Source organism: Motacilla alba, chromosome 4 (genome assembly GCF_015832195.1).
Source record: "Motacilla alba alba isolate MOTALB_02 chromosome 4, Motacilla_alba_V1.0_pri, whole genome shotgun sequence".
Taxonomy (NCBI): domain Eukaryota; kingdom Metazoa; phylum Chordata; class Aves; order Passeriformes; family Motacillidae; genus Motacilla; species Motacilla alba.
Window position 1 is genome coordinate 71763093 of NC_052019.1, and position 15143 is coordinate 71778235.

At 50.0% G+C, this 15143-nt stretch overlaps 1 protein-coding gene across 1 annotated transcript; it reads left to right on the top strand.

Moving 5' to 3' along the window:
• The first annotated feature begins 298 nt into the window (after positions 1–298).
• ALB (albumin) lies at positions 299–10067 on the top strand. The gene is made up of 15 exons (XM_038134318.1): positions 299–455; positions 1186–1246; positions 2060–2192; positions 3046–3260; positions 3845–3977; positions 4151–4248; positions 5022–5151; positions 5979–6193; positions 6318–6450; positions 7256–7353; positions 7471–7609; positions 8246–8469; positions 8976–9108; positions 9597–9653; positions 9893–10067. The coding sequence occupies exons 1-14, from the start codon at positions 371–373 to the stop codon at positions 9645–9647; spliced, it is 1848 nt and encodes a 615-aa protein (XP_037990246.1). The 5' UTR covers positions 299–370; the 3' UTR covers positions 9648–9653; positions 9893–10067.
• The last annotated feature ends 5076 nt before the right edge of the window (positions 10068–15143 follow it).

The window sequence follows — 15143 nt, forward strand, 5'->3', positions numbered from 1 at the left end:
TGGCAAAAAAAAAAGAAGCTATAGGATTAGCCCTGATGACCTCTTTGTCTGATGCCTTGAACTCCTTGTTTGTCATTTGATAAGGAAATTTACGCAAAACTTTATCTTTTTTGGGTGCTGGGAGGTTCAACCTCTCCAGGACGAAAAGGCCCAGAGTAACAAGACAGAATAAATAACTAATATCAAATTAATTTTTGTCAAGGGCAGCTGAAGTTTTGTAATCTTCCTCAGGCCAAATGGCAATCCACAAATGCCAGCTCGGGGGTTAATATTTTACAAGCACAGGTAGTGAAGGGTATATAAGCAAATGCCCTTCCTTCAATCTTCCTAGCATTTTTGAGCAATTTTGCTCACATCATAATCTGAAACCATGAAGTGGTTAACATTAATTTCATTTATTTTCCTCCTGAGTTCTGCCAGATCGAGGAATCTGCAAAGAACTGCACGAGATGCAGGTAAGAAAGGACTAATTAGTTCTCTTGAAGTCTTTGTTCTATCAATTTCATGTCTTCAATATAGTTTCACAAACAATTTGTGGGAGCCTGATGCATATTGAACAGAAAAATGTGATTGACTAGAAAAGAAACTAAATTATGAGACAGTGGGGAGATGGGTAAGACACTCAGGACAATTGAACTGAGCAAGTGTGGAGCCATGCCTCTGGAACATCTGTGTGGTGCATGAACAGATGTCAACGAGTCAGGATGTGCTCCTTTCCACCATGGAAAAAGCAGCTGCACTGTGCTTTTGGAAGTTCTGTCTTCTGACAAGTTAATAACTCAGTGTTCAGAAGGAGGTTTGCTCTCATCACACTGCAGCTGCACTGCTTTCTTTGCAGCGTTCGGGGGTGCTGGCTACCCAAAGGACACATTTGCTAACCCTAAATACTAACTCCCAGCAGTCATTTTGAGTATCTGATTTAAGTAGCTGCTTACAGAGGTAAATATTCTATTAGGACCATAAAAATCACAGGCTTGGGTTCCCTCAGAAAGACAGTCAAACCTATGAGTTAGGTACCTGTAGATAAATGAACAAGAAAGAGTTCAAGTTGTTTTTAAGTATAGAAGTCGGGTGAATGCTGAACACTGGTGAAAATCTGGCCCATGGTGCCCAGAATGTATTGTCAGGGTGCAGCACAGCCGGAGTGACTGTGAGCATCACTGCTCCCTTTGTTTTCCTTCCCAGACCACAAGAGCCCAATTGCCCACCGCTTCAACGACTTGAAGGAAGAGACATTTAAGGCAGTGTAAGTCAACATTCAGCTTTCACCTTCTGATGGTTTTGTCTCTCTTGATATTGTACCAAAAAGGGAAAGTAAAACACACTGTAAGAGCTCACAGGGAGTGTGTATGTCTCACTGAAACACTGACTTAGCCCCTTACTGTTACTGCAAAACCTAGAAATATTTTAAGACCTGCAAATGTCACAGTGACTTCCTTGCCCTCTGGGAAAAGAGCTCCTTGCAAACCTTGTGGAAAAGCCTCTGTTCCTTCTCTGAAAATAAAGCAGGCATGAGGAATACAGGTTTGCTACCCCTGGAACAAAGAGAAATTATGCTGCATTGGCAACACTGCTAGAAAAAACCATAAACTATCAACCTCAGAAAACAAACCTGTGACAGGTTTTCTGAGACAATTCAGTGATCTTCATTTGAAACTGCTTTTGGGAAAGACAGAGGGCCCTGACAGCCACCTAAAGGCTGACAGAAGGCAGCCTGAGGACGATAATTTGTAACATTGGCCAAATCCAGCTTAGGTCATGGAATTTATGAGTTCGCTGGTAAAAGCGACAGCAAACTCCAATCACAGTCTTTTCTGGTTTGTTTGTAATTTAATATTAAAGACTTTTTTATTGGGAAGGTAAAAGGGTTTATGGGAAGGGTAAAAACATGTTCAGAGAGGAGGAGAGAACAAGACAGATGTGGGATCTGGCACTATGCTCTTCATGGTATTCTGGTGAGCCTTTGTGCATTTGAACAAACCAGCTGAATTCAGAGGCACCTTTGAAAAGACTGCCTGATGTTTCTCAGTCTCATATTCCAAACTGCTTTGTGTTTCAGTGCCATGATCACATTTGCCCAGTACCTCCAGAGATGTTCCTACGATGGACTGTCTAAGCTGGTGAAGGATGTGGTTGATTTGGCACATAAGTGTGTGGCCAACGAGGATGCTCCCGAGTGCTCAAAACCGCTGGTAGGCAGTGAATCCTTCACTATTGCATTTCTCCTGGCTCTGTGCAGCTGCCAGGATCACCCTCCTTGAGCACTCACACCTGAACCTTTCGGGTGTGGCTGCTGGCACAGGCCAATGCTCAGATTTCAGTGCTTAAACACAGAACTTGCTTTTGTCAGGTTCTAAACATCTGCCTTCAGTAAGTGCCTACATGATCCATGGAGCCATATGTTGGAGACCAAACACCAGGCTTTGGCACATTCAGCTTAGCACTGCCTGCCTGAAAACAAATGTTAGCACTTGGTACAAACCCCAGCTGTGAAGTACAGCCCTAATTCTAGGCATTAAAGTGACCCAAGTGTGTGGATTTCCACACTGGGGTGACTTGAAAAGGTGTGTGTGCTACTTTAAGGCACTTAGCTTATGAGGGTTTAAAAAAGTTCCTCTAAAATCAGGTAACAAAAGAAGCTTGCAGGTATGTAGGATCCCTGGACATCTAACAGTTTCAGCTAGACATGAGTTCTCCCTAAAGGTTTCCACCAAATCTCGTGTCAATTCATCTGAAAAGTCAGTTTAGTTTATAAAACTCAGTTTAGATTACAAGTAAAAGGAGATCACTGTCTTGCACAGAGTATTTTAAATTATAATTACCTTTTCTCAGTAAAGCATTGGAACCGTTTTGATATTGGACTACATAAAATAAAACTTCATAAAACTATTGAAAAACAGTGAATTGATTTAATTTATGGTCTAAATCTTATTCAGTAAAAATGTATTTGCTGTTCAGCCTGGCTTTCCTTTTGCAGATAAACAGCCAATACACGGCACTGTCTATATGTAACACTAGTTCTGACCCTCACACCTCCCTTGACAGCCCTCCGTTTTCCTGGATGAAATCTGCCAAGTCGACAAGCTGCGCGACTCCTACGGCGACATGGCTGACTGCTGTGGAAAAGCTGATCCCGAGAGAAACCAGTGCTTCCTGTCCTTCAAAGTGCAGCATCCAGACTTCGTCGCACCCTACCAGAGACCAGCTGCCGATGTGATCTGCAACGAGTACAAGGACCACCGCGTGCAGCTCCTGGGAAAGTAAGGGGAACGGCCACTGGTACTGTCTTACCCTGATCACATTGCCTCACTTGGTGTGAGAGCAGGTTTGGGCATTCGAAACAGGGGTTAAGGATTTTAAGGATCACATTTTATGCAGCTTGGATGACCTTTCTTCCCCAAACCTGCTGAAAACTCACAGTGTTTCCAATATTGATTTAATAACTTATTCACTCCAGCTTCCCACTACTCTCTGTAGCTGGCAAGAAGGAACAGTGAAAAGAATAAAAATTGGCAACAAAATCTTGGGGAAAGGTCCATAGATGAATTTTTTACACTGGAAATCAGAACTTTCAAGTAGCTGACAACACATTTTAAAAAGCAGATGGATGCCAAAGCAGATGGCTGACACCATCAGGAGTTCACCCTCCACCCACAGTTACTGAGTCCTGCCTTGGGAAGAGTGACATTTAGCAGAGCATTTCCCATCAGCAGGTGTTATGTCTCAAAAGTAGATTACTAAAGTAGATTCCTATACTAGAACAAAAGTTAGAGAAGCTGCAAGAGGTTTATGGCCATTTACTGTTGTCACTGGAACACAACTAATGCTTTCCTTTTCCTTCTAGTTTCGTCTATACCGTTGCAAGAAGAAACCCCTTCCTGCACGCCCCAGCGATCCTGGGCCTGGCTGCTGAGTATGAGAATGCACTGAAAACCTGTTGCTCAGAGAGTGATATTGGTGCTTGCTTGGATGAAAAGGTACAGCAGCTTTGTCTCTGTGGATAAACACTAAGCAGCTGAGTGACAAACAGGCAGAATTTTGCTGTTCATGCAAAGCTTTGCATGAACAACTTGGAGAGACAGGTCAGGATTATTCCTGCCCGTTGGGACAGAATCAGCTGAATGTGACAATGTGTGTCCTGTTACCACAGGCAGCTACCATCAAGGAAAGGGCCAAGAAGATAGATGTGAAGCAGCAGCACGGATGTAGGGTCCTCCAGAAGTATGGTGAGAGGACGTTCCAAGCAAGGTGAGTTTCAATCACTTCTTTTGATAAAACGTAAGCTTATCAGCCTGTGAGAGAGACCTAGGAGAAGCTCAGCTGTGAGAGTTGCAGAGCAACTAAACCGTTTCTGGAAGCAGACCAGAGGATGGAGAATTAACTGCTGGAGTGTCCCTCAGAACCAGAGATCACAGTGTGCTTAATCCACACTTGTGCCAAAGCTGTACCCTGTTCCAGTGCCTACAGCTTTCAGTGATGGATACATCACTAATCAGCACAGTAAGGTGCTAGTTGGAACCTTAAGCCAACCAAAAAGTCAGACTTGGCAGAACCACGGTTGTTGAAACATTTGTTTCTAAGCTCAAGAAAAGTTTTTGCAATTTAACAACTGGATCACCTGTCGGGGCACAGAGAGGTGCTCTCATTCTGTGGCCAGTCTGGTACACTAACATTGACTGGGATTATCTTATAGGCACAGTCAGCTTCCATTTAAAGGTACAATCAGCACTACAGCTACCTGTGCCGAGTAATCTGGAGCACTTTCCAGGCGCTCCAGAGTGATGGGGAACACTAGGGTGCGATTCTTACAGGTCAGGCAGAACAGCAAAACCACAGACTCGTTCCTGTCTGGCTTTACTGGTGCAGAGGCTGATGCCCTTTTTTTTTGCCACCAGGAATTAGATGAGAAGAACGAGTATTTCCTTGAAATAATCCTGACCTACCTTACCGTGTGTGACTGGCAAGGTTTCTGTTCCCCGCAGTGCTTTAAAACAAGTGTCTTTTTCTCCTTTTCTACCCAGCAAACTCGTTCGTATGAGCCAGAAATACCCCAAGGCTCCATTTCCAGAGCTTGTTAAGATGGTCCACGATGTGAAGGATGTGTACAAAGAGTGCTGTGACGGGGACATGGTAGAGTGCGTGGATGACTGGGTGAGCTCACTATTTTAAAACCAAGTTGACATATTTGAAAGATATTTACAAAGACAGTAATTTGTGCAGCTACCCGTTCACAGTCCAGGGACCTTAAACTGGTACTCAGCACTGCTGGAAGGTTCCTCAAGCACTGCAAAGCTCAGGATCAGCACAGTTGACTCTTACTGGAAGCAGGTTTCAGCCAGCTCTGGATCTAACCCTGTCTAATCATAGGGACAAGAAGCCATTGCTTACAATTTATCCAGATTGTTAGGCCAAAATCAGAGCATTTATCAGGGAGGTTGTTGGATGGTATTTATTCACTTCAACTGAATCATAAAGATAGGAAAAATAAAGCAGAGGCAAACAGGCTGCAATTTTTTCTCCTGCCCTGTTGAGCATACTGCCACTAATCCAGCTTTCCCGTAGTGCCAATGAATGCTGGAGAACAGCTGAACAAACCCCTGCAATAGTGAGACGATTTCAATATTGCCTGGCTGACTCAAACTAGGACACACTTGTTGAACCAGCTCGTTCCAGTGCTCCGGGGTTTGTCCTCTCTCAGGACTGACGAGATCCACCAGGCATCCTTGTGACACAGCACTCAGTGATGTGCTCTGGCTCTCCAGAGTCTGGCATCTCGGAGTGTCTGGGATCAGGGAGGGAACCATTCACCCTGCACATGCCCCGGTTATTGCTCCTTGTGTGAAGACAGCACTTTTTAGCAAAGTAAACAGGCGACCTGAGTGAAAAGAGGAGAGTCTGAAGCAGAGAGAGCAGATTAATTACCCTGTCTTTAAATTATTATTTCATAGCTTGTCTGATACTACGTATTACCTTTACAGTCAGAGCTCGTGGCCTCCTTGTGCTCTAAACAAGATGTTTTCTCAAGCAAACTCAAGCCCTGCTGCGAGCTGCCAGCTGTGGAAAAGACCAAGTGCATCATGGAGGCAGAGTTTGATGACAAACCTGACAATCTTCCTTCACTAGTTGAAAAATACATTCAAGATAAGGAAGTGTGTAAAAGCTACGAGCCAAACCACGACGCGTTCCTGTCAGAGTAAGTAGTGCCAAGAGCGTGGCAAGCCCACTGTCCACCTGAGGAAATGTCCTTGTTGTTACTGCACTGTGCTGAGGGAAGCAGCACGTTACTCAGGAGCTCTGTCTGCTCCCGTGCCTTTCAGGTTTGTTTATGAATATTCACGAAGACACCCTGAGTTCTCCACGCAGCTGATTATGAGGATTACCAAGGGATATGAAACACTCCTGGATAAGTGCTGCAAGACAGACAACCCTGCTGAGTGCTACGGGAACGCTGTAGGTGCACAGCTTTGTTGGCAGATGACTAGAACGCTGGGCTGGTGCCTGTCATCACAGAATTGAGTAGAGAAGCTCCCACAGCAGAGCAGACAGAAAGCTTTTGCAGGGACTAATTCCAGGGGAGGTTCATGTCCTTGTGGGAGATGAAGCAGTCCATGGCCCGTGGCAAGGACACGGGGTTATCTCAGATCACAGAGCAATTTCATTTGTCACATCACATTATTTCAGACTAGTCTCCCTCAACTGTCTGATGCCTCTGTATCGCAATTGTGATTCTGCTTGTCCTGAGGCTGACAATTAACAGCTCAGTTACTCTGAGCTCCAGGGCCCACACTGAGCATGGCTGCTCATGGACTGTGACAGGCCTGCGTGGCCAGCACACACAGACACCTCAGCTCAGGTCTGCTCCACAACTCAGTCACACACAAGACACACCGAACTTGAGTTCCTGAAAGCTTTGGCCAAGAGCTGCTCCCCCCGTGGCTGATAATAATTTGAAATGTTTACTTGATTTAAACAAATAAACATAAACCCCCACTGCTTAGAAACTAAGCCCAACAGGTAATTAATTTAAATTAAATTTTAAAAATGTGGCTGCCTTTTTCAAGGAAATTTATGGTAGAACTGAAGACCCACTAGGGAATCAAATCCTGCCTACACCATCCTGGCTATACAGAAGTGATCAACCTTGCAAAACGAGTATTGGTAGATAAGGCTTAGAAGAGGCCACAAGATACATTTGTATGACTGTTAGCAGCAAGTCCTGCTCTAATATTACTAATAAATCTCTACTTGTTTGCAGCAAGAGGAACTGAACAAGCACGTCAAGGAAACCGAGGATGTTGTGAAGACCAACTGTGAGCTGTTCCATACCCATGGCGAGGCAGACTTCCTCAAAGGGTGAGCCATTCCCAATTAATATTCTGGAATCTTCACCTCTGTTTCCCCCTCAGTGGCCTAGGTGGGCTCTATTTGAAGAATGCTCTCCTAACTGTCATTTTGATTTGGCTTTGTCAGAATTCTGGTCCGCTACACCAAGAAAATGCCTCAGGTATCAACGGATACCTTGCTTGAAATCGGGAAGAAAATGACAGCCGTGGGCACCAAGTGCTGCAATCTCCCTGAGCACAAGCGCATGTCTTGTTCTGAGCACTACGTGAGTACATGGCATTATTCTTTGCCCTTCTCCCCCTGGAGATTTTTCCCTGCTCACAAAAACACTGAATTCTGGTGAGACAGCAAACACAGTGATTTTTCATAAACACCATGCTAAGCATCCACCCAACAGACTTCCAAGTCTGTTCATTTTTTCATGGATGTGAGAGCCTCAATACCCAGCTGATGCTATCTTGTGAGAATTTTAGTTAACCTTGGTTTTCTCTAAGCCAGCAAGAGTGAGTTCACAGAATCGGGAATCACAGAACCATAGAATGGCCTGGGTCGGAGGGAACCTTAAAGATCATCCAGTTCCAACACCCTGCCATGAGCAGGGACACCTTCCACTACACCAGGCTGCCCAGAGCTCCCTGCCTGAGACTGTGGCAGGTTGCATTTGGGAAAGGTCCTAAAACAGTGTCCTAAAACCCTCAAACCTACTGATGGTAGCCCAATGCCCTGACTGTTTGCAGATGAAGAAATGCCTTACCCCAGGCATACCTATATATTTAAAATGTTAAACACGTGCCATTTGCCAGCAGGTGCTTCCAGCTGTGCTACTGTGATAAAAACATCGCCTAGCTGCTGTGTTTCTGGGAACATGCAACTAACCTTGGCCCTCATCTTTTCATTTCAGCTGAGCATCATCATTGAGGACATGTGCAAGAGGCAGGAGAGCACCCCTATCAACGAGCAGGTTTCTCAGTGCTGCAACGAGCTCTACTCGTACAGGAGACCCTGTTTCACCGCCTTGGGCGTGGACACCAAATACGTGCCGCCAGCATTTGACCCCATGATGTTCAACTTCGACGAGAAAATGTGCAACGCTCCTGCGGCCGAGCGCGAAGCAGGGCAGCTGAAGTAAGCGCCAAGACAGACCTTGCAGGGGAGCTCCTGAAGTGTGCCTCTTGGGAGCACAACAGGCAGCTACACCCTGTTTTCTGATCTAACTGGGGCTTCAACAGTGACAGAGACACCCAGAGGGAACTGTGTCTTGGCACTGGCCTGCTCAGCCTGGAACACCATGTAGTTTGGAAGAGGCAAAAGAGAATTTTTTCTTCACTGAAAATCACTCCCTTAAGTGACCAGTTTCACGTAGGCCCACTGCCAGTGCAAATCTTGAGATGCGCTTAATTAGGACAAGTGAGAGATCATTCCCCTAAGGTTTGACCCAGCTGTAATGAGTTAACACAAAAGAAACTGATGGTTGTGTTGGACTGGGAGTTGGAGTCACCAACAGGCACAGGCTCATCTAGGCATGATAAAAACCCCTGAAACGAGCTGTGCCTGGGGGAATGGCGTCTTGTAAAGCCAGCAATCCCACTACAGCAGGCAAGATGAACTGTGTCTTGTGCCCTTCTTTTCAGATTGCTCATCAACCTCATCAAGCGCAAGCCCCAGATGACAGAAGAACAAATAAAGACAATTGGTGGGAGCTTCACGGCCATGATGGAAAAGTGCTGCAAGCAGTCAGACGTTGAGGGATGTCTTGGAGAAGAGGTACTTTCTATCTCCTTTTTATAAAAAAACCCCAAAACCAAACACAAAATACACACACACACAAAAACCAACAAAGCAACAAAAAGCCTCCAACATAACCAAGCAGGGTATTAAAGCAGTGACAGTTAGCAGCAGCAACCTCATTACACTGTAGGGCACAGAACTATTACTGATATCTCAAAGTGCTTATTAATTGAATTGGTGTTTCATTTATACCCAAAGTGTTACATAGGTAAATATATTGGGAAGACTTAGCAAAGAATTCTTTTGTCTCTAACCAGTTCCAAAAGTTTCTTTCCTACATTGACAAAACTGGGAGACACACAACATCCAGGGGCAGGTGGGTCCCGGGGTCAGGAAGTGCCATCAGGATTATCCTCTGAACTGTCACTCAGGCGGGAGTTGAAGTTTCTGGCAGCTCCTTCTCAAGCACAGCCTGCTTTTCTGCTTGCCTTCTCTCTGACAACTGTGTGTGTTCCTTTTGCCAGGGTGCGGCCCTAATAGTCCAGAGCAGAGCCCTGTTAGGAATTGGTGTGTAACCCAAGGTAGGTACTAGCAGTAATGCACAAACACCTTTGTCTGTCAGTCTGTCTGCCCCTTCCTGCCCACCCTTCCACCCACTTCACTTCCTTATCCCCACGAATCATCCAGCTTCCCTTGAACCAGCACCTTGAACCAGCTTTCCCTAATCGTTTCAGCACCTGCCACGGCAGGGGCTCAAATAATTGCAGTGCCGCCAGTGCTGCCATTTCACAACATGCTCCCTTTTGTCTCTCCAATCTAGGCTGCCAGTCAGAACAACACGAAGAAACATCTTCCTGTGTAACTTCTCCCGCCCCTCACCCTTTTCCATTTGGTACTGAATGAATATTTCATGAACCTTCAGTGTTTTGTCACACTATGTGCTTTTCAATTCCTTGACTAAAAAAATAAAAAAATAAAGGCTTTATAAAACCACACCTGTCCCTGTCTGCTGGTGACCACCACGAGGCCACGCTCAGCCGTGCTGCCTGCACCCAGTGGCTGTTTCAAGTAGAACAAATGGGCAGCGAGTCTGTATTACAGAAACTTTTTTCTGCTTATTGCTCTCAGAAAGTTTTTACGAAATAATATGAAATTTAGCTGGGCTTTAATACCCTGATTCAATTGCATGTCGATTTCAGGCTTTACTTCAGCCATTATAATTACATATTAAGAGAAGTTTCAAAGGTACTGTTCGATCTAAAAAAAACGATCAGCGAGGACCTGTTCTAAAAGAAAAAATTATTTGTACACCAACCACAAATCAAGCATCTCTCCATTTGCAAAGAGTGGCAAACAGCTCTGCTTTTAAGACTCTTCATCTCTTAACTCGATTTTTAGCAAGTCTTTTAAATTCCCTCTTGAAAAGCTCACCCCCTAAATCACGCCCTTAACTACAGCAAACTCCCCGGGGACACATTTCCCGCTCCTGCGCCAACAAAACCGTGTGATTTGCTACGACATACTTCAGCTCACCGAGCTGGGAACTGCCCCAGCCCCGGCCACGCTCCCGCTCCCGGTGCCGCTCACCTGCTCCGCGCCGCCGCCTGCGCTCACAGCGCGGAACCGAGACAGGAGGAGCCGCTGCCGCTGCTCTCGGAGCTCCGCACAGGCACCGCCCGCCCCGCCCCGCCCCCGAGACACCTGTGCGGGTGTCCCGGCTTCACCGCTCCAGGCTCTGTACGAGAATCCGAGCCCGGTGCTGCCCCGGGAGAGGCGGGTCCCACCGCGCCCCATCCCGGCGCTCCGAACGCAGAGGCGGCGGCTGCCGTGAGCGGCCCGGTGTGTAACGTGAGGCGGCGGCCGCCTTCCCGTGCACTGCCCGGGCCGCGTCCGCTCGGCTCGGTTCGGCTGTTCTCGGCTCGGTTCGGCCCAACTCGGAGCCGCTCGGCTCGGTTCGGCTGTTCTCGGCTCGGTTCGGCCCAACTCGGAGCTGCTCCCTGTCTTCGGCAGAACTCGGCTCGGTTCGGCCCAACTCGGAGCTGCTCCCTGTCTTCGGCAGAACTCGGCTCGGTTCGGCCCAACTCGGAGCTGCTCCCTGTCTTCGGCAGAACTCGGCTCGGCCCAACTCGGAGCCGCTGGCTGCGTCCGTCCGAGCTCGGCTCCGCTCGGGTGTCGCGTGCCGGGCCGAGGCGCTGCGCGGGAGAGCGGCGGCCCCTGATCATTCAACACCGGGTTGCCCTCCACCCTTTCCTTCGGGGTCCCCGGCTGCCGAGCGAAGGGAGCGCCGGGGCGACGGGCTGGCAGCTTCCCCGAGCAGGTTCCGGCAGCGAGGGGGAAGGCGTGTCACATTTCACACGAGACCAGTTCGTGATCCGAAGCTGAGCCTAACCGAGCCCCGCTTAGCCGAACTCAGCCGAACAGAAGAACATTACGAGCCGGCCAAATCGAACCGAGTTCAGCCGAACCGAGCCGAGCTCGGCCGAACCCGGCCTGCTGCTCTCGTGCGCATTAATTAGCGCCACTGCAGTCACTCCCTGATGAGCTCCTGCCCACCCCGCGGTGCCGCCCGTGCCCGTGCGGGGCGCGGCAGCGGGAGAACCCCGAGCTGTGCGAGTTTAACGTGAGGCGGCGCCGCTTTCCCGCGCGGCGCCTCGGCCCCGCCCGCGCCGCCCTCAGGGAGCGGAGCCGAGCCGAGCTCAGCCGAACGGGGCCAGCGGCTCCGAGTTGGGCCGAACCGAGCCGAGAACAACCGAAGACAGAGAGCGGCTCCGAGTTGGGCCGAACCGAGCCGAGAACAACCGAAGACAGAGAGCGGCTCCGAGTTGGGCCGAACCGAGCCGAGAACAACCGAAGACAGAGAGCGGCTCCGAGTTGGGCCGAACCGAGCCGAGCTTGGCCGAAGGCAGCGAGCGGCTCCGAATTCAGCCGAACCGAGCCCTCCTCTGCCGAACCGAGCCGAGTTCAGCAGAACAGAGGAGACCCTTATGATGTGGGCTGAACCGAAGTGAGCTCGGCCGAACCCAGCCTCTCGTGACTATTCATTAGCGCGTGTGATGGCCTTTTAGATCAAAGCATTTTCCCTGTGGATTTCCCTGCCTCTGTTTCCCTCTTGCTTTCCCTGTGCTATCTCAGCCCGCTGAACTTCTTACCGCAAAACTCTCTCGGCTCCTCTTTACCCTCCAGTAAATCCCACCTTCCCTCCTTCTCATGTCCCTCTTTCTACTGTACTCATTAACTTAACAAACCATCCCTGCCCCGTAAGCTTTGTTTCCGGTTCGACTCGGCTCCGTTCGGCTGAACTCGGTGCCGCCCCGGAGCGCCGGTGCCGCCCCGAGCCGGTGCCGCGGCCCCTCCGCGGCGCTCCCCGCGCTGCAGCGCTGCCGCTCGCCCTGCCGCTCGCTGCTCCGCTCACACGGGCACAGCCGAGCGGGGCCGCTGCCACGGCTCCTGCCCGCTCCTGTGGGTGTGCTCTGCGGGGACGGGCCCGACACGACGGCCCCTTTCAACCCCTGTGTCCCTGGTAGGTCCCTGCCCGCTCCCGGGACGGGACCCGTGTCACCCCCGGTGGCAGCCAGGTTTGGTCCCTGATCGTTCCCGGGGAGAAGTGATCCCAGCTCTTCCCCGTTCCCCAACGGCCGCTGCTGCCAGAGGGGCCCGGTGTGGAGAGGAGGCAGCCCGGCTGCGCTTCACACGAGCCCAGCTCCCCTCCAGAACTGCCCTCCATGGGCCTGCAGGCCGGCAGCAACACACGGGTGTCACACACTGCAGCCCTCGGGATGAAGAGGCTCATTTCTGCAGCATGTTTTATTACACAGGAACACGAACCTGGGTCAATGCTCACCTCCAGTCTTTATTCTTTCCTGTAAGCAGTTCGTTGGAGTCAGAGGCCTGCTGCAGCACGGGGGGACTGAGCCAGCCTTGGACAGACCAGCCCTCCTCTGCCCCCAGCACAGCAATGCCTGTGTGCAGACTGCAGGAGCAGCTCAGCAGAGGACGACATGCCAGGGAAAGTCCAAGTGCTCCTTCTCGGGAAACATCAGCAGCTCTTGCTGTCCCTGCGATGCTCCAGGAGAGGCTGTGGCAGAGCTGCTGTGCTCAGCCCCTGCCCTGACAGGCGTGTGTTTCTTCTCTTTGCTGAGGAGGGGACCTGAGCCAGTGAGGGGACTTGGTCCTGATCACGCAAACAATGACCCACTGTATCCCAGACAGACACCCCCTCACGTCTGCTCCAGGCAGAGCACACCCACTCCTCACCGGCTTCTGGCAGGGCACAGCGGCCAGGAGGTCACAAAAGAGCCGAATGTGTGTGCTTGGTCCCTTAGGACAATGTGGTGACACTGCCCAGAGCAGCGCTTGTGTAGCGGCACTTTGGGACTCGCTGGCTGTGAGGGCTGCGGGGCAATATGGGCTCCTGTGGGCAGGGAACTCCTGGTCCTCGGTGCCCCGTTGTACCGGTTCTGGTTTAACTACTCACTGTCACCTCTCAGGCCACTCAGGGACTCCAGAGTTAGCCACAGGCATGCAATGAAGCCTGCGCTGCCACAAGGCAGCCAAGAGGGACATAGTGCCAGCACCAGCAAGAGCTGCTCTCAGCTGTAATTCCTACACACAGACACTGCCCTTGCCACAGTTCCCACCCTTCTGAGAACTGCAAGTGCTGCAGCACCATTACCAAACTGTCTCCTTTCAGCTCAGGCCCAGGGAACACCGGGCAGAGCACAACCAAAGGGACAGTGACTTCCTAATCTGCTTTTCTTCCCCTTGCAAGAAGCCAAGCTGTAAGCAGACATCAATGGCCTTCCCAAGGATTATCAGGCAGCCCGCTATCTTCTTCTACCATGTCCAAGAAATTGCCACTGCAAGCTGGAGTTCTCCACATGACATACAACACCCCAGCAGTCACTGGGGTCACCGCAGAGGCTTCTGTACAAGCACGGGGCTTCGTGAAGGCACCCGAGCGTGGCACTGCCAGGGAGCGGGCGAGGCCTCTGCAGCGCCCAGCAGCTCACTGCTCTGGGACATCCCTCAGCTGGCCTGGATTTCCTCTCTCACCTGCACCGCAGGCCGTGTGTCAGCTCCGATGCTGAGAGAAGGTGCTCCTGAACTGTCTGACATGTGCAAGACTTGGTGGCACAAGTGAAACCAGGTCCTGGCTGACCCTGTGGAGTTTCAGACACCGGTATCTCCCGCCCTTGCCCTCAGCCCCAGATAACACGAACCAGCACAATTCACCTCACAACTCAGGGCACCCCGGTCTGAACGCTGCAGGCCCTCATCGCTGGCACAGGGGATCGTGTTTCTCTGGAGACCTCTGGAGATCAGCACATCTTGTAGCTGTGGAGGGTGCTCCTCTGAGGAGTTTTTGGCGACTCTGGCTTTGGGACTTCTACAGGATCCAGTCTTTTCATTCCAGTATTGCAGCTCACATGACTGTATTACTTTTCAGTCACCTTCCTAACTGCCTTTTATCAGGAAATATTACAGGCAAGACATGCCCTCAACAAGACACAGCCAACAGCAGCTAACAGGAACTTCAGAGATTCCATGATTTGGCCACATCTGATCTATAAGCAGTGCTAGAATAACCCTTTTACCAACCTGTTTGGGTAACTGCCAACAAACACAAGAAGTAAAAAAATCAGGAAATTGGGGGCAATCACGTGTGCACCATCAAAACTCAGTGACACTACACTGGAGAGTAAGCAACCCTAGTCTGCTTTTTTTAAAGACAGCTCGGCTCACATTCCTCCCAGCACCACTGCGATAACCATTTGAGCTGTATCCCGCAGCCAGATGCTGCAGCCTGGCAGGGTCTGGAGGAATCCCAGCTGGGACACGACGGAGAGGAGTCCCAGAGGAGCTCACATCCTCCCTGGGCCACACACACACACCCCCCAGGGTGAGAGAAGCCCCCAAAGTCAAACGCTTCAAAGCACGTGGTGCTGTGCTGCTGCAGCTCGCCACTGTCACCGGCCAGGTCAGCAACGATGTCCTTACAATCTTTTCTGTGCTCTTACAATCTTTTCTTTTTCTCTACAGCCACCTGCATGCAAGAGAATTAGGGACATGGA

What these genes read in the sequence shown, in the direction of transcription:
- ALB (XM_038134318.1), top strand. Translation starts at nt 371, where the DNA reads ATGAAGTGGTTAACATTAATTTCATTTATTTTCCTCCTGAGTTCTGCC. An exon ending in CCGAGTGCTCAAAACCGCTG is followed by an intron (nt 2,193 to 3,045) that starts GTAGGCAGTGAA and finishes CTCCCTTGACAG; the next exon opens with CCCTCCGTTTTCCTGGATGA. An exon ending in TAGAGTGCGTGGATGACTGG is followed by an intron (nt 5,152 to 5,978) that starts GTGAGCTCACTA and finishes TTACCTTTACAG; the next exon opens with TCAGAGCTCGTGGCCTCCTT.